The 18246-nt window shown below is 48.5% G+C and overlaps 1 protein-coding gene across 4 annotated transcripts in view; it reads left to right on the plus strand.

The window, feature by feature from the left end:
- Afap1 (actin filament associated protein 1) overlaps nt 1-18246 on the plus strand; it is a 110360-nt gene that overhangs the window by 82689 nt on the left and 9425 nt on the right. For 2 of the 4 annotated variants that reach the window (XM_021163597.1, XM_021163596.2), the window contains exons 11-13: nt 1673-1818; nt 9594-9711; nt 14766-14880. In XM_021163597.1, coding sequence (XP_021019256.1) covers nt 1673-1818; nt 9594-9711; nt 14766-14880 — 379 coding nt within the window. Of the gene's footprint in view, nt 1-1672; nt 1819-9593; nt 9712-12267; nt 12535-14765; nt 14881-18246 lie in introns of all 4 variants that reach the window. The other 2 variants (XM_029477636.1, XM_021163595.2) reach the window with 2 other exon arrangements.

An 18246-nucleotide genomic window follows, 5' to 3' on the forward strand; every position in this document is an offset into this window, starting at 1 on the left:
TCCTTCCTTTCTTTCTTTCTTTCTTTCTTTCTTTCTTTCTTTCTTTCTTTCTTCTTTCTTTCTTTCTTTCTTTCTTTCTTTCTTTCTTTCTGATTTATTTATTTATTTATTTATTTATTTATTTATTATATGTAAGTACACTGTAGCTGTCTTCTGACACCCCAGAAGAGGGCATCAGATCTCATTATGGATGGTTGTGAGCCATCATGTGGTTGCTGGGATTTGAACTCACCACCTTCGCAAGAGCAGTCAGCACTCTTAACCGCTGAGCCATCTCTCCAGCCCAGATCACTTTTTCAAAGTGCCCAGGCAGGCAATACCTTATGGGGGAAAAAAATCTCCATTAAAATACTTCTTCTAAGCATAGGCTACTCAGGTACATGGGAACTGTTTCCTTCCCTTGTCCTTTGGAAGGCTCTCCACGTGTTAGGGCCCCTGACACCCTGTGGTAGGGTCTGTGAGGAGCAAGCCTGTGGCTACTTATGTCATTTATTGTCTGCTTGGCTGCTTTATAGGATAGTTCACCAGTCTTCCATCTTGGTCTTTTCTGCTTGACAGTAATACAGACTGATTTTTCCCCTTTTCTCCTTCTTATGATTAAGACACACACACACGTCATACATTCACAGACGTAAAGAATTGTGTTTTCCAGGGTTCATGTCAGTGTGTTTGTGCCACGAGGTCAGCAGAAGTGAGGCTGTGTTAGGCTTGGATCAGCGGCTGACATACATGCCGTCCGTCCACCAGACGCAAAGCCCAATCTTAAATGGCTGTGGTGTGGGTATGGTGCTCTGAGCAGGGTCAAGGTGTCCAGGCATGCAGTCAACATCTTGAATTTCAGCATGTGGGTATTTATTTCCAAAATTGTTTTCATAGTAGGTTTTTGTTTGGTTTATTTTTGGTTTGTCTCAGACCTTATATTATCCCTATAGGACTCACTGGCCCAGATAGTCTCAGGGACGAGGAGGATGACTACCCCCTGGTGGCTGCCACGCAACAGCGCATATCTCATCTAGTTCTGGGATGGTGTATCTACCCTAGGTCTCACTGATCGGACAGCAAGCAGCCAATTCTATTTTTTTTTTCTCTTGGGCTGTTACCTGCCTACAAAAACACTTAGCAAGAATGGCTTAAAATTTTAATAAGGATAATTTTAAAGGTAGTATGGAAAAAAAACTTTAAAGAAGCTACAAGATCTGGCACCTACAGATGTCTTAAAAACAGTATACACAGAACTAGTAAAAAACCACAGAAAAGTGTCACACCTGGAAAGATGCAGTGGACTTGAAGATAAGCTGCCTTCAATAGTATCCAGATAAGAGAAGCAAGCTTGCCGCCACATACCACACCTGCTGCAGCACAGGCTGGGCTAGGACCTCTGGGAGTCATGGGGTAGAGCGCCCACCCGCATGGTCTCCAGGCCAGGCCACCAGCACACTTTGTAACTTGCTGTGGCTCCGATGTAATTACTCTTGTGAATCTCTCTTCTGGTGATCTCTCCCAGGTAATGGGGAGGCATCTTGGTGGCTCAAACTTGAAGTCCCTTTGCATAGCTCTTCTGTACCCTCCGGCTCTCCAGCCTAGTGTGAACAGGAAGTGAATCCTCTCACTCAGACAGTGAGTGTCTCTTGCCCTTCCTGTCATGCATCTCTGTCTCTCTTCCCCGTGACAGGCAGCGTCATCTGAAGACATGGGCAGGTGGATTGGCATCTTGCTGGCTGAGACGGGGTCCTCCACGGACCCAGGAGCGCTGCACTACGACTACATAGATGTGGAGATGTCAGCAAATGTCATCCAGACGGCGAAACAGACCTTCTGGTAAGACTCACGCGCGGCCTGCGGCAGGCCTGAACTCGGTCACATTCCTCTTCTTCTGATTGACAGTAGGTGCTCAGTGACCACGCAGACCAGAAGCTCGCCCAGGGACTTTTCCTTGGTGGAGTGCTGGTCCTGATGACCCTGATGTTGGTCATTTCAGCCCTCTGGGATTTCTGCTAGAGTGGCCTTGGCTAACTTGTCTGAAGATGGTAGTACTGGCTTCATGGACCCCATGACTCCTACGACATCTGCCTAGCTCTGCCCTTGCAGCCAGAGATTCTAAGGGATCATCATGGCAGTTTTATTTACACCAATGAGTAGGTAGTCCTGATTTTGTCCCGTGGGCAGCTGTGGTCTCCCACCCACTGGTGACAGGGGTCTTCTAGAAAGCAGAGAAGATTCTGAATGTTGCTGAAACAAGGCCCAAGATTGCAAAAGCGGTCAGGGCAGCACTTTATAAATTTAAGTTGTGACAAATAATTCTACTTTGGGCAAAAGCATATTTTTGAGCCAGGACGCTACCGGGAGCCCAGTAATCATGAGGGGTTTGTAGCAGCAGATCCCGTGGGGTCCACAGCCCGTGTGGATATTCAGCATCGCCAGCTGTTCTCTAAGGTGAAAGTTCTTTTCATGGTCACTTGAGATGTGTTCTCCTTTCTCACCGCTTTGACAGACTACTGTCTGGGCTGTAGTGGTGAACAGGCCTCTGCACAGCCCTGTGTCCCCGGAGTTCCCCTTTACACACAATGGAAGTAGGGCATGTTGACTATATTTGGGGTGGCCTTGGGCTAGAGAACTCCAGTGGCCACAGTGTGCCACAGTGAGCCCCACATGACCCAGGGGTGCAGAGCCACGTGTCAGGCACAAGGAGGAGTTCCAGTGCACCTGGCGGCCATTCCCAACTGCCTAGTGTTTACTTGAAAGAGAACCAATGGGCTAGGGATGTAGTTTAGTCGGTATGGTAGTTGCCTAAGCATGCCCAAGGCCCCGAGTTCAATCCCCTGCACCACACAAACTGGTGCACATCTCTAATTTGAGCATATGGGAAGTGGAGGTAGGAAGAGCTGAAGTTCAAGTTCATCTTTGGCTACACGGTGAGTTCAAGACTATCGTGGAATACATGAGACCACATCTCAAGGAAATAGGGTAACTGATAGTCTTTGGGCCTTCCAGACACACATTACCTTTGAATGGACCCACTGCCCCTAGCAACTAGCAAATTCTGAGCCAGTGAAGGGAGGGTTGCTCAGAAGGTGGGTTCCACATTTGTACCAGCACCGTGCACTCAATGGCTCCCTACTGATGATAGAGTGGCAGACTCACGTAGTGGGCCACTGGTGTGTACAGTGGAGAATCACACAGTGGAACCACTGGTGTACACAGTGATGATGGTGACAAGTGGAGGCCTGTCCCCAGGGTAGTGTCGGCCTGTGGCTTCCACGTCAGAGAGTCTAACTAAGAGACTGCTACTCTTTAAGACTGTCCAGGGCTACCTGGGAGGCTGTGGGTATGTGCCCCTCCCTCTCAGCTTCACATCCCTATAGACTGCATTTCCCCACATATGTCACCCAGGTAGCACAGCGCGACCACTGGGTGGAGAAGCAGAAGTAGGAACCCAAGTTACCAATCTCAGAGAGATGTTCACCACTAGAAAATCAGTGGCGCCGGGCATGGTGGTGCATGCCTTTAATCCCAGCACTCGGGAGGCAGAGGCAGGCGGATTTCTGAGTTCGAGGCCAGCCTGGTCTACAGAGTGAGTTCCAGGACAGCCAAGGCTACACAGAGAAACCCTGTCTCGAAAAACAAAAAAAAAAGAAAAAGAAAAGAAAATCAGTGGCACCTTTTTTCCTTTTTTATTTATGTTGGGAAGGCTTCTCAAATACAGGCACACACACACACATGTACACACACAAGTATGTATTAACTGTGATGAAATATGATAGACTTGTGATTATTGTTTTTAAATGAGTACATTTCTCACATTTTCTATAAATTCAGTAGGTAGTGGGCAGGAACTCTTCATGGAAGAGCTGGGGCCAGACACGAGTCCCTGATACTAGGAAGTCTGACCAGTGCATCCTGGGCCAGCTGTGACGTGCCAGCATGCACCCAGACACTTAGGTCACTCCCTGTATCTGACCCCCTTTTTAAAAAAATACTAAAAATAAATATTTTTATTCAATATATTTTTATTGTATCCTTTCCTCTCCCCCAACTCTTCCCAGATCCTCCCTCACCTCAACATAATTTTTTAACTAAGAAAATAAACCCCCAAAAGACAAAAAACACAAAACCATAACAACAACAACAACAAGAAGCACACATGAAAAAGCCTAGGACCCTTTTGTGTTGGCAGCCACTCCTGGGCATAGGGCGAGGCCCAGACGGTGGCTGATATGCCTGCTGACTCTCCACTGGAGAAAGTGGACATTGCCCTTCTAACAGGTATTAGTTGCAAATAGCTTCTTTTGGGCAGATGGAGATTAAAACAGAGTCCATATATCTTTGGCTGCCCTAGAACTCACTATGTAGACCAGGTTGGTCTCAAACTCACAGAGATCTAACTGCCTCTCTCCTGAGTGCTGAAATCAGAGGCATGCACCACCATGCCTGGCACAAATAGCTTCTTGGTTTGTGGTGGGACTTTGTGTCTATTTCCCCCTCTCAGTGCTGGGATCTTGTCACTGGGAACGTATGCAGATCTTGTGCGTGCTGACACAGTCTCTGTGAGTTCATATGTGTATCCGTCCTGTTGTGTCTGGAATACAGTCTTTCCTTGGAGTCACCCACAACTTCTGGCTCCTGTAATCTTTCTGCCTCTGCCTCCTTTTCCTCATAGATCCCTGAACCTTGAGGGGAGGGGCTAGGACTGAGTCTCCAAAGTCTCTTGTTCTTTATATACATATATGGTCCAGTTGTAGATCTATGCTCCTTACCATCTACTGTAAGAAGCGGCCTCTCTAACGAGGGTTGAGCAACGCTCTGGTCTTTGAGAACAGCAGTATGTCATTAGGAATCATTTTACTGCTATGTTTATTTCTCAGAATAATAGTAGTAGGTCTCCCCCTACTGCCTATTTAGGCTCAGGTTTTTAGCCACGTTAGCAGTGTTAGGTATGAGTCCCATCTCTTGGAGTGTGCCTTAGTGGCAGGCAAAGAATGGCTGGCTTCGACCATAACACTTGTGCCACTATTGCCCTGTTATGTCTTTGCATAATATATAATCATATATTATACTATATAGCATAATTGCTATTGTGGGTCATAGGGTTTGTAGCGGGGTTATATTAATGGTTAATTTTTCTCCTCCTGTAGTGTATAGTACCTCCCAGCACTACAGACACTAGTCAGTGGCAGTTAAAACTTCTTGTTGGGCACCAGTTCTGGTTCTCTGGCTTTGATGGGCTGAGTAAGTGGTATCTTCAGCAATAGCGTCTTACCATTGGGTTGTGGAGGGGACCGATAACATTGACAATAGCCTGTAACATTGGGGTGGCTATGGGACCCCATTGGCCAATGACTTAATAAGATGTGACCCGTTCCTGCAAATGGGGGTTTTACTTGGTGGCATAAAATATCTGGTTGGTGCATTGTCTCTCTATGGTGTCTCCATTTAAATCCCTTTTATATTTCAGGGACCTTCTATGGTAGTAGGTTTCCATGTGGCTTGTCAAAAGACTTTAGTGTTAATTATCTCTCCCATATTCCCTCCTTTTCTCCCCCTCCCTTCTCCCTCCCTGTTTAATTCTTTTTTTTCTAGTTCCACTTTATAGCTCTATATCCTGTCCCCCCCCCTTTTGGGGATAGTTCCTTCCCCCACCCCCAGTCCCTCGAAAGCTACTTAACTCCTGTAGATATTTTAAATGAGAAAGATTCTATATGGCAAAGGACTCCATCAAAGTAGCAGCCTACAGAATAGGGGGGGAAAAAAACCTTTATCAATTAAACATTTGACAAAAGGCATATTAGAGTATGCATAGATCTAAAAGAAATCTGAACGCCAGGAACACAAATAAGCCAGTTTTTAAAAAATGGGATGTAGAACCATCTCAGGGTTTCTATGATCAAACATGTCCAAATGTGGCTTGAGATGGAAGGGGGTTGTTTCAGCCTGGAGTCTCACCTCACAGTTCACCGTGGAAGTCAAGGCAGGCACTCGAGCGGGAAACTCCATCCTGTGATGTCTCCACAGCCTGATAGATTAAGTTGTTAGCTGTACTTATGTGGAAATTACTAAAGTCCTCAAAACACAACTCACAGAATGTTAACTCTAACTAGCAAACATTACCACATTTAGGAGAAGCCCTCAGTGAAAAAGTATTTGCCTCCGCACACGGCTCAGTTTTTCCTTTATAACTGACCAGAATTTTAATTTAAACCAAATGTAGGGTGGTCACATCTTGGAGAAAGGAATGCAAGTCACTGTATCGAAACGAAACTCTTCATTAAAATGGCACATGCCATAAACTTAGCCTAGGAATTTTTTTTTTACCTCATTAAAATCTTTTTAGGGATGTCAGCTAGCAATAAAGTTAATTTTCATGTTTTAGTTTTCTAGCCAAACATTCCCGTAAAACTTAACAGAGAGGAGAGTGAACAAGGAAACGGCCTTCAAAATATGGTGGCTTGCCAGCAATAGATAGCCCAGGATTTAGTTAATTTTTCGCTTTTTATAACTTGGCGTCTGTGTGGTGAATCTTTGCCAAATGATTATAAGAATTATCAGCAATTGTGTCTGACTGAAAGGAAGAGGAAAATAAGGTATTGAAAAGGAACAGGAAATAGAGAAAAAACCATCTTGTGGGATTGTCCTGGGAGATGGGCATGCTGGGGTGTAAATGGTGCTGGACACCGGGGCTGGCCAAAGGCCATGGGTCATGTGACAGAAGACATCATCCCCTGAAGCTCTCCCAAGTGTTGCCCACTGTAGGCCCAGCAGAGCATGGTGGTGGTAATATGCTTTTGACTGACTGGAGCGGGACAGGGAGGGGAGAGCCACCTTCCCGCCACCATCTGCAGGTCCCTGCATTTGCATATAGCATTCCCTGGGATGGCCTTATGTTTTAGAGTCAGACTCATTTGTACTTACACACTTGGCTGAAAGTCACTTTGGAAAAAGTGCCAGAAGGGAGTGGGAAGCCCCTGCTTATTCTTGGCTTCATGTGAGTTGGCCTGTGCCCCGCCCTCAAATGTTGGAATATTCTGGCTGGTGGAGAAGACCTCTGCCAACAAGGATGTGTATGTGTCATGATTCTCAAATCCTTCAAACATCTCCAATGACGGAATCAGAAATATGCCCAGTTAGAGACCCGGGCTCTGCTGACTGTCTTTGATCTTCCTGATATCTGTGCATAAGTGTAAGTACTGGACAGGTTGCCAGAACCTGACGCTGCAAAGCAAGTTGTGGTTCCTGCAATGAGGAGGAGAAAGAGTTCTGTGCACACACGAGCCACACTGAGTGTTCAGCAGTAGCCGTGCTCAGTGCTGGCAGGTGAAGGCACACTTGGTATCCTGCCATTCTTCCATGTATCACGTCTCATTCACAACCATTCCCAGACAGTCCTCAACTGAGACATTAGGTCAATGCCTTGAATGCACATGTGAAACACGCAGGAACTCCTAAGTGGCTAGTGAATATCTTCTTCTTGAATTTCCTCCTTCCTGTCCATTTAACTTCCCTACACTTGATTTACTAAAGACTAAGCATAGAATAATTATATCAATGTTCATAAGCTAGGAAGTGTAAGATGCTGCATCTGCAGGGGTTGGGGGAGCCGTGCTTTCCAGCTTCTTCCAGCAGGGGGCAGCAATGCACTGTGAGAGAGTGTGGCCATTAGGGTGTGCAGAGCCACAGGGGTGGCTGTGTTGCCCTAAGCTACTTTCCCCAGAGAAACGATTTGGGGGGGAAATGCATTTGTTGGTTAAGTTTCTGTGATTTTAGTTTCCCTAGTTAGGAACAAATGCTATCTTGCTTATTTCTTCCTGGGTTTTTACAGTTGTCCCAAAACAAGCCCAGCTTCCTAAGAGGCCAGCTCATCTCTCCTCATGCTCGCTCTGGAAATTGGGGTGACAGTACACCCAGAAGCTTGTGTTCTAGTGAGGAGAGGCAGACAAGGAGCAGGGAAAGAATAGGCTAGATTGGGACACAGATGAAAGTCAGCATTGCGGAGGGAAGGGGATTCTTGACGGCAAGGAAGGGCACCCTCACCCCACCTCCCCGGGGCACACTGTTGGGAGGAGCCATGCTCTGAGTGGGCAGAGTGAAAGGCAGAAGGGGCTGAAGAGCTCCAGTGCCTTCCTGACCCCATGCAGGCAAGGAAGGAGGAAGCCGGAGGAGCCAGGGGCAGAGCTGGAGTCTGCTTCATGCAGCCTGTCCTGGACAGTGTTTTGCTTCATTGTTTTGGTGACGTTGGAAGCCTCCTCTGGGTAGTGAAATGCATCAGGCTGGTGTGCTCTGAGTCTCTGAGAAGCAAGGGCGGGGAAGAGAGGCAAACTGCCCCTTTCTGAGGTGCAGACTCTCGTTCTGCCCTTATGGCCACCAGGTATGGGTCTTCTCACACCAGGTGACTCCAGCAGGGAGCCACTGTTTTGACCCTGTCCTGAAGATCAAAAGCTCTGTCCCCCTTCAGATGTCATTCACAAATGCGGCTTGTCACCCATGCTCTTTACACAGCAGATGTTAACCTGAGGTTCTCTCAACCCCACAGACCTCCCTAAACCTCAGGAAGTGGCTCATTTGCTAGGTCATTGGTGTGTTAGGCATCCACCAGTGTGGCGCTCTTGGGTAGGAGGGGCAGGGCGTGAGCTATGGAAGACCAGGGCTTCCTCTTCTTCCCTGGGTACAGCACCCTCTCCCTGGATCTAGCACCTTCCTTGGGTGCACGCCTCCTTGAAGTACAGAGGCTTTCCTGGGTGCAATACTTCCTCTGAGCACAGCGCGCTCCCAGAGTGAACACCTTTCCTGGGTACATCTTCTTTCTGGGTGCACCCTTCTGTGTATAGTGCCTTCCCTGGGCGAATCTCCTTCCTGGTGTCTTCATTGCAGAAGCTCTTCCGCCCTGTCATCTCGTAGTGGAAAGTCCCAGACTGTGATCATAGGGCTGTTTCCTCGGCCAGCGGCACCTCTATCCCCAAATCCTTGTGGCTTACCAGGACGGTGAGCCGCTCATTATGAAGGGCAGAGGTGGCTTGTTACCATTAGGGAATTCCAAGGATGTAGGGGCTCTGGCCAAGAACAGGAACCCAATCATGTATCTAGTATATCCCGGCAGCATGGGCTTCTGAAGCCTTAGCCTGGGTACTCACAGTGTTCTCAGCAGATCCAGGACCAGCTGAAGGTATGCTGTGTGGCTGCCATAGACCACGAGTGCTTGCCGAACAGCTGCAAACATCCCAGAGATGGCCAGGTAGTGGTGTAGACCATGCCCTCCCCTGCCTTTGGGAATGGCCAGACTGCAGACAGAACAAACCTGGCCCACACTGTCAGAAAGAACTGCTGTGCCCTCCCTGTGTTGAGTGTTCCCCGCCATGATGAAATAGGAAAACAATGGTGGCTGTCCAGTTCCCTCCACTTGTAGGTGCTGCTGTGTGTCCCCATACATGGTATCCATAGTCAATGCTGGGGCCTGTCTTTGCTCTGGGTGAGGATTGGCCCCAGTCCCTTTAAGATGCAGCTGCCTAAGCATTCTGCCCCTGAGCCTGACATAGCCTTTGGTTGCATCAGTGTACAGAGAGGCCTTGCTGGATTAAATGACATGTCTTGTTTCTTTCTCTCAGCTTTATGAACAGGCGGGCAGTGTCCACTAGCCCATACCTGGGGAGCCTCTCCAATGGCTACGCCCATCCCAGTGGGACAGCACTACACTATGATGACGTCCCCTGTGTCAACGGCTCGGTGAGTGTCCTTCAAGAGCCAATGGTCAGTTTTGGTTGGTGACAGATTGCTGGTTGAGTCTGTCCTGGGGTGTCTACTTTCTATCCAATGAGATGGGGAATTAAACCACATTAAACCACTTTCCCCCCAAACCTTGGTCTCTGACATGAGCATCAGGTCTTGTGACCCCTCTTAGATAGCTCATCTATCATCAATAGTTACATCTCAGTACGAAAGAGGCTGGCTAGAGGACAGTGGATTAAATTAGAATAATAGATGGAGCTGGAAGAATATTGCCGTTTACAGCGTGGCTAAGTCAGATACAGTGCAGTGTGAGTGACCCTGATTAGTTTCACCCAACACAGCTGCAGCCACCATCTCCCGGAAGCAGTGCTGCACAGTGGCTGCCTTGCTGTGCACTCGCTTGGCTCCTGGCTCTGCCTGTGCAGTGAGCAGGTGTGGGGCAGCGTGCATTGGGAGCCTTGTGCTGAGAGGAGCCAGTGTGCTTCTTAGGGGAGCCTCCACCGTAAGTGAAGCTTTAGACTTTGTCCTTACTGGTCCTGTGGAGGTGTTGTGCCTGGTGAGGGTTGTGAGCAGGACTCTCAGCCTGCCTTTGTGTCATGGTGGGCCCTAGCCTCAGCCCCACCTATACCATTCTGGCTATTGCATCATTTTCAAGGTGGGGCATGACCTCCCCTTACTGTGAAGATACCAGCAGCACTGTGTCAGTTCTGTTTGTGTACCCCAACATGTAGGCTCCCCTCAAGGGTGAGCTGCCCCTCCCAGCCTGTGGCCTCAGACACCTCCATGCACCACGCACACACATGCATGCACACACATGCACACGTGTACACACACACACACACACACACACACACACAAGTATGAGATGAACGATGCTACGGGGACCCCATGCCCACTTGTCCCTGTCACACGGAGAGTCCAGACACCATGTTGGCTCAGGTTCACTCAGTGCTTCTCCCCAGATTCACCCATAGTTCCATGTTTATTTCATGAAAAGAAACAGCTCAACACTGAAGAATCCTCCTTCCACGTGTGCTCTGGACCTTAGGAGCTGAGGCATAGTGCCTTTGCTGTCCTCAGGGCTTCCCTGCTCAGGCTTCCTCAGCCTGTCTCCTGTGTGCAGGCCTCTGCCACCACGTGACTACACGTTGGAGGCTTCATTTCCAGGTCCATAAAGTCTAAGCTTTATGACCTCTTCTTCAGTGTGTCCAAAATTCAATTCATTCTGCGTCCCCTTTCTTTTCCTTTTCTTTTCCTTTTTTTAAAGAAAGGGCTCTGCACACATGTTCTAGAAACTTCTGTGGGATTTCTGTCACTGTTTACTAAGTGTTCCATGTGACTCCATCCTTGCTATTCTAGGAAAATGAGAGTCAAGTACTGATCATTGTGGACCTGTGTGACTGTCACTGTGAAGCGCCTCGTTCTGGCATCTCTACGTTGCTTTAGGCTGATCATTTGTCCCCAGCATCACAAAAATAGACACTGATGTGGCTGCAGAGGAGACACCCCCACCCTGGGAGTTTTAGGCCTTTCCTATTTTTATAACAAAGAGCTGTAATTATAGTCTGGCAGGAGGGAGCGCCACAAGGCGAGCATAAAGAACAGGCTGAGATGGGCAGAATCTATGAATTAATATTTCTTTTTATATCGCAGGGCAATTTACAAAGACCTTTAAAGCCTAAAGGGATCTGGCACTGGCTATGTGGGGTTTCTTTATACTTTCATGCCTGTGCTCTGGAATCCCTGGGTCCTGTGACGTGGCTTTGAGCTGTTAACTCTCTGTTCAGGTCATCAGCTAGCACAGTGCCACTGTCCCATGCAAGGCTGGGGCACCCTGCGTCCTGGGATGCTTTGGCTTCTGCCATCAGCACACTCTTTGGGCTGTGACATTCTCTTCAGATGCTCAAGTGAGGGACTTAGATTGTGTTGACCTTGGTGGTGACTTTGCTGGTCCCCAGGGCAGCATGGACCAGCCCGGGGTGCTCTTTATTCTGGTCCTGTCCCTTTATCAGAGCCTGAGACTCTCTGAGAGCAGTGTGTGGCCATGAGGTTGACTTTGGCCAGCTTTGCCTCTCCCTAGTTGTGTGAGATGCTGTTGCCTCAGTTTCCCCTGATTGCCAAGCGGACTGTGTAATAAATCAGCCAGTGTGTGCGGAGCCCCATGGCTCATGACCATGATCTCAAACACAGTTCAGTGTAGCACAGAGCTCCAGGCCCTGCCCTGATGTCACTTCCTATATCCTAGGGAACTTTCAAACCCCAGGTCTCTAAAGCTGGTAATGCCAGCTCAGCACTCTTCCTTTTGAAAAACAAAATGAAAACGTCATGATCCAATGACTCTGGGAACAATTTAAGCACAGAGAAAACTTCTTATGACTCCAAAGGCAAAGGGACTCTTAACGAAGCAGCCCACAGCTGAGGGAGGCGCGTGCGCATTCGCGTGCGTGCGCATGACGTCATGAGGCGTGTTGGGGAGTGGGGTGCTGCTAACATCTCGCTGTGCTGATCTCTGTTCTCCGCTGGCCACTAACAAACAGGCTGTGTGTGTTGCAGTGGGACATGGATGGCGGCTTTCCTGGCTGTGGGAGCAGAGGCCCAGTGGAAGAGGTGCTTTATGATAACGCGGGCCTCTACGATAACTTGCCATCGCCGACAATCTTTGCTCGCTCCTCTCCTGCTGACCGGAGGGCATCTCGGCCACCCACTGACAGGCTGTCCTCTAACCACTACAAATCCCCCACCTCCTGCAGCCCACCCTGCTCCCCATCTGTCACTAACACCTCTTCTGTGGGGAGGGCATCTCTCGGGCCGCACTCCCAGGTACAGACTACGTTCCCAAACTCCCCGACATCAGTGGCCCTGCAGGGACCACGGGCTCACCGAAGTGTCACATAGTCATCAGCCATAGCCTAATTCACAGTTAGCCACTGAGGAACGTGTGTGACCGGCTCCCAGATTGTCTTCCAGATTTCCCCAGTACATTTTGAGAATTATGTCAGAGATTATAAAAAGAGGCCATGTCACTTCCAGAAAATTCTGGAATGCCAGGTTTCTCTACTATGTTCTACCTTGGGTATAAGTTAGCAAGGACTGCCCCCAGGGAGTGGTTACTTCCTGTGTGTAAATATGACCAGCACCATGATGACAGCCAGAGGGTCGTCAGGAAAAGGATGACATGTGCCCTGCGCCTGTGTGACAGGAAGGGTCTGATTCTGAGTGGCAGATAGGCCTGAGGTTCAAACTCTTGTTTGCCCACTCTGTGGCATGCACCAACATTTCTGAGGCGACATCAGCTGCCTCCATGAATTTTTAACCATGTATGCTCTTCATTTATATACTCTTCCTGGAGTCCTGGGTGCCCCATTTAAGAACACTCTGAAAACAGAGAGCAAGAGGCCAGGCTTTCTGCATTCTGCTATCCTCTTTGAGCATTTTTGAGAAAATAGCAGACACCAGCTAAAGTCCTAGGCCTCCAGGTAGCAGTGACTCACAATCACACCTCCAGACATTGTTTTGTCACAACAGACACAGAAGACTTGAGTTATGTAGATGCCACCTCCAGGAGAGTCTGACTCCTAATGGGAGGGATGCGGACCCCTGGCTGAGTGACTGCTTGAGAGCCATTGGCCTCTACCAGTTTCCCAAGGATCCCCGCCCAGATCTAGCCATTGTGTCTTACCCCTGTATCAATCTGTTCGCTGGTGGCATAGTTGTCTTTGGTGAACTTATTAGTAAACCTGCCACCTGTGCATTGGGGTTGCCCCCTTGCTGGTCAGGTATCACATGATGCATAGGGTGGTGCTATCACTGTTGCTTACCCAAGTCTCTGTTTCAAATAGGAAACAGTCCCAGGCTGAATTCTAGTGCCTTTGCATGTCACATCCTTGTGTGGCCATTCTTTTGGGAGCTTGTCGGCTGTGAGAGTACACACATACTGAGAGCACCTGGAAGCCATTTTGTGCATGGATGTTCAGTGTCACTTAGAGCCCTGTGGGAGGTGCCAGCATCTTTATATTTTTAAGTGAGCAAGCAGAGGTTCAGAAAGTTTCGAAGGGCTAGCTCAGGGTCACCTAAATGACAAGCCAGAATTGCAGCTACATCTTTATGCAGCTCTACACTGGGCCCCCAACATGAGAGGCAGGCGGTGGGAGGTGGGAGGGAGGAGATTGACAGGGACTGGGGTGTCAAGTTCCCTCTACGTTGAGCTCAATGCCTGGCGTGCAGTGTCACCTGCCGGATATGGAGCTGTGGCTTGCAGAAGTTGGGTGAGCAGAGGACTGCTGAATTTTTTTTAAAGCTTATAGCTGGTGAAGGCTTACATTGTATATGTTTGTGCTATTTCTTTTCTCTTTTTTTTTTTAGATTTATTTATATTATATATGTGAGTACACTGTAGCTGTCTTCAGACACACCAGTAGAGGGCATCAGATCCCATTACAGATGGTTGTGAGCCCCATGTGGTTGCTGGGAATTGAACTCAGGACCTCTGGAAGAGCAGTCAGTGTTCTTAACCACTGAGCCATCTCTCCAGCCCTATGCTATTTCTATATATGTGTCTCTTACATCCTTCCTCAGAACCATCTGATCTGGAAGGAGGTTATGAATCTCATTATTATATCATTCGTTTAAGGACAAGAACCTCCCTGCAGAACCAGGCCTTTCCCTTAGGAAAAGTCCTCTTATGGAAAAGTGACTTAGCTCTAGAAATACAGGGTCACAGGTTCTCAGAGGGTATTGCTGCATGCCTGTACATGGTCACTCGGAGGTGCTTTCTTATCAGCACTTAAGACCCCAGTAGAAACACAGCATCCCTCCCATTGCAGACTTCCTGGTAGCTCTGGGTATCCAGCCTTCAGTGCTGGGAAACGTCCTAGCTGTCAAAGGGACCACAAGGAAGTCCAGTGACGGTGACTGGAAAGCCAATTGGTTTCCTTTGTCCTGGGACCATGCCAGCAGGTTGTACTTAAGAGTTAGAGACTAAAAAGAAATAACTTTGGGCAACAGGGTGCTTTTGTTCGATTATTTTTCATTTTCTCTGTGTGTTTCAACAGTTGAAGAACAAAAAACCGCCAGCGTCATCTAATGGGGTTCCTGTAAAGGGGAAGGCTCCCAGCAGTCAGCAAAAAAAGGTGGAAACTGCAGGTGGTGTGAAACGGACAGCATCAAGTGAGTTTCCCCTCTGGCTCCTCTTTCCGCTTTGGTGCAGTTTGTAGACTTGAGGCTGACTGAGCCATTTCTGTAGCAGATGCTAGCCTTGGGGCTGGGTTGGGAGGTGGGGCAGTGTGCATTCTTCCTCCCCATCTTTACCTGCCAGGATCTCTAGCCCAGCCTCTATAACTGTTGCCTGGCTTCCTGGTATGGCATTCAACCATGAGGCACTGGTCCAGGAGACTCTATTTGTGTCTCTAGAACATCACTGACAAATCATGTAAACTGTGAATACAGCCCCTTCGTCTGTCAGATGTGCAGGTAGTCAACCGCTGTGGTTGATGCAGTGGGGATGGTGATGCTGGGTGCCTCAACCAAAGCCCCCAAATGCTCTAGGGCACAGGAGGCCTTTCTACTTCTATTCAGATCACAGTGCATAGCCAACACCTTCCACTCCTGCTGGTCTCTGGCAGGGCAGCTGTGTAGTCAGTGTAGAGGCTGTGCACCCTGTTATGCAAATGAGGGATGAGCCCCAGGTAGTACAGGAAAGCCAGAGGTCTCACCACAGGCCAGCCACTGAGCTAGGATGTGAGCCAGGCTTTCAGACTGCAGAGCCAGCTATACAGAGCAGGCAGAGAGAGACACAGCCTGCCTGAGAATTCAGCAGCCACCCTCCATCAGCAGCGAGATCTGGGTGTGCTGATGTCTTGAGTTTGCATTTGTCCTGCCCAGGTACATTGGGTGATCTACCACTCAGCCAGCCAGCTCATGGGACTTAATCATTCAGGGTGCTCACTTGTTGCTGGGGATGCAGTGAGGAGATAATGCCAGCTTGGAAAAGCAGGCATCATAAGGACTGCATGAGGCTCTGCAGGTCCTGGAGCTCCCCCATCAGTCTGGGCCAAGCAAGTGTCTGTGCCAAATCATGACATGCCACCGCTACTTGGGATTCCTACTTGAGCCTTCCAGTCTGCAGCCATGCAGTTAACAGATCACCTTCTGTGACAGTGTGGATAAGACTTCACCTGGGGACTTCCATTCCTACATGGAGAGAAAAGGCCTCAGACCTACATGGGACTAGCATCCATTTTAGGGTCAGAGTGCACAAGGGCACAGAAAGGCTGTCTTTTTCCATGGTCAAAGCATGGATGTGCCTTGGGACTTCTGCGACATTTGGCTGCTTCAGCCCCAGGGAACCTGTGAATTCTCAAGAGGAGTTTGTCTACTCCTGTGCTTTCAAACCTGCATTTCAAATAAGCATGTCAGGAGCCCATCAGGCTGGGTCTCCTCATTGTCACCGACTTCCCTTGGCCCTCTCTCTCTGTAATTTCATTCCCCTATGTCTTGGGTGTGCTCACACTCTTGTTCTTAGTGTTGTTCATTCAGGGAGGTGCAGGAGCCAGAGGGATGCGTTGGCTTAAAATGCCTTGTTAAGCAAGATCTGAATCCCACGCGGGCACCGTCAGCTTGGAGTTTCTCACGGCCCTCTGCTTGCTTTATTTTATGGATGATTTATCCCGGTATCTGGTGGGACCTTCTGTAGGGAATGTTTTATTAACTTTGGTGACATCTAATGGAAACAAAAGAGAAAAATAATTGCATCCCTCGCTTCTGCAGAGTTCAGCCGATCGCATTACAGTTGTATAGAGTTTATTGCATGGGGACCAAATGGCGGGGAAATTTATAAGCTGCTGTCTGTAGGTTTGTTGGGGGACATATTGGTTTAGACAGTGGCGTTTGCACAGTTTAGCATGGAATTTTCTGGGAGTGCCTTGGTTTCTCAAGACAGGGTGGTTATTCTTGGGCTGAGGATCAGGCAATGTCATTCTGTGGAGGTGTTTTTGGTGAGGGAAGGAGTGCTGACTGGATGTGGGAAGAGCACACATCTCCATGAATAGGGCACATTATTGAAGAAGTGATGGTACAGCCAGCACAGGGCAGGCACTGCGTGAGCAGGACTGACAAGTCAGTCAGCCCGACTGCCATGGGGGCTGCCGGGAAAGTCCACTCCACCCCAGGCATCTCATCACATAATTATCTGTGTTAGGGATGTGCATCCACTTTTAAACACACACACACACACACAAACACACACACCAGTCCTTGTCCCTCCATGGCTTCTACTCTGAAACAGACAGACATGCAGATAGGCAGTGACAGATGGGCAGGCAAGGTCCAGCTACCCTCAGAGATGGCGGGTGTACAGATGATAGAAGCAACCTCGGGGTCAGTGGGCCTTGGCCAGTCATGTGAGCATCTCCTGCCCCTCACCATCTTTTCCAGGGAGGTTTTTCCTAAACTCCTATCTGACTGCTCTTAGTTCCTGCTTTGACTTCCCCACAACAACACTGCAACCTGAAACTATAATCCAGGCTGAAGAGACTGTGGGTGGGGCCTGGGTTCAATACTGTGTGAACCGCTATGTGCTGGTGTCCAGGATACTGGGTTTCCCACAATGCATTTACTTATTTACGAATTCACTGTTCAGTCATTAAATTTTAACAGCTACTTGTACAGGACTCATTTGGGTAGTTACTTTAAGTGCTTTATAGATATTAATTGAATTTTTATAGCCGCCTGTGAACGGCCTGCTCTCGTCCCCATTTCACAGGAGGAGAAACTGAGGAAGAGATCCGTTCTAGGTTATGGGGTTCCAAGACTGTCCTCTATATAGTGGGTCTCCAAGCAACATATGCTGCCTTTCTGTCATTTTGTTTGCTGGAGAAGCTTCCCTCCCCCAAAATCTCAGGCCAGGGGTAGGCTAAGAACAGACATGGGGTGAAGAGAGGCATTGCTTATGGAGAAGACTACATGAACCCTAGGAGGCTTTGTTTTTTTCTGTGTGTTTTGCTTACATGTACATCTGTGCATCATGGATATGCCTAGTGACCAAGGAGGGCAGAAGAGGGTGTGGGATGCCCTGGAACTGGAGTTACAGATGGTTGTGAGCTGACATGGGTGCTGGGACGTGGATTCTGGTTCTCAAGGAGAGCAGCCAGTGCTCTTAGCCATGGAGCCATCCCTCCAGACCCTCTAGAGGTTGTTTTCCACAGTAACAGGTTGCCGTTCTAGCTTCATTTCTTTTGCTGTAACAAGTGACCCAACAAAAGCAATGTAGGGAAGACAGTGTTTCTTTGGCTGACAGTTACAGGTTACAGTTACAGGTTACAGTTACAGGTTACAGGTACAGGTTACAGGTACAGGTTACAGTTACAGGTTATAGGTACAGGTTACAGGTACAGGTTACAGGTACAGGTTACAGTTACAGGTTACAGGTACAGGTTACAGTTACAGGTTACAGGTACAGGTTACAGTTACAGGTTACAGGTACAGGTTACAGGTACAGGTTACAGTTACAGGTTACAGGTACAGGTTACAGGTACA

Source organism: Mus caroli, chromosome 5 (assembly GCF_900094665.2).
Source record: "Mus caroli chromosome 5, CAROLI_EIJ_v1.1, whole genome shotgun sequence".
NCBI classification, from domain to species: Eukaryota; Metazoa; Chordata; class Mammalia; order Rodentia; family Muridae; genus Mus; species Mus caroli.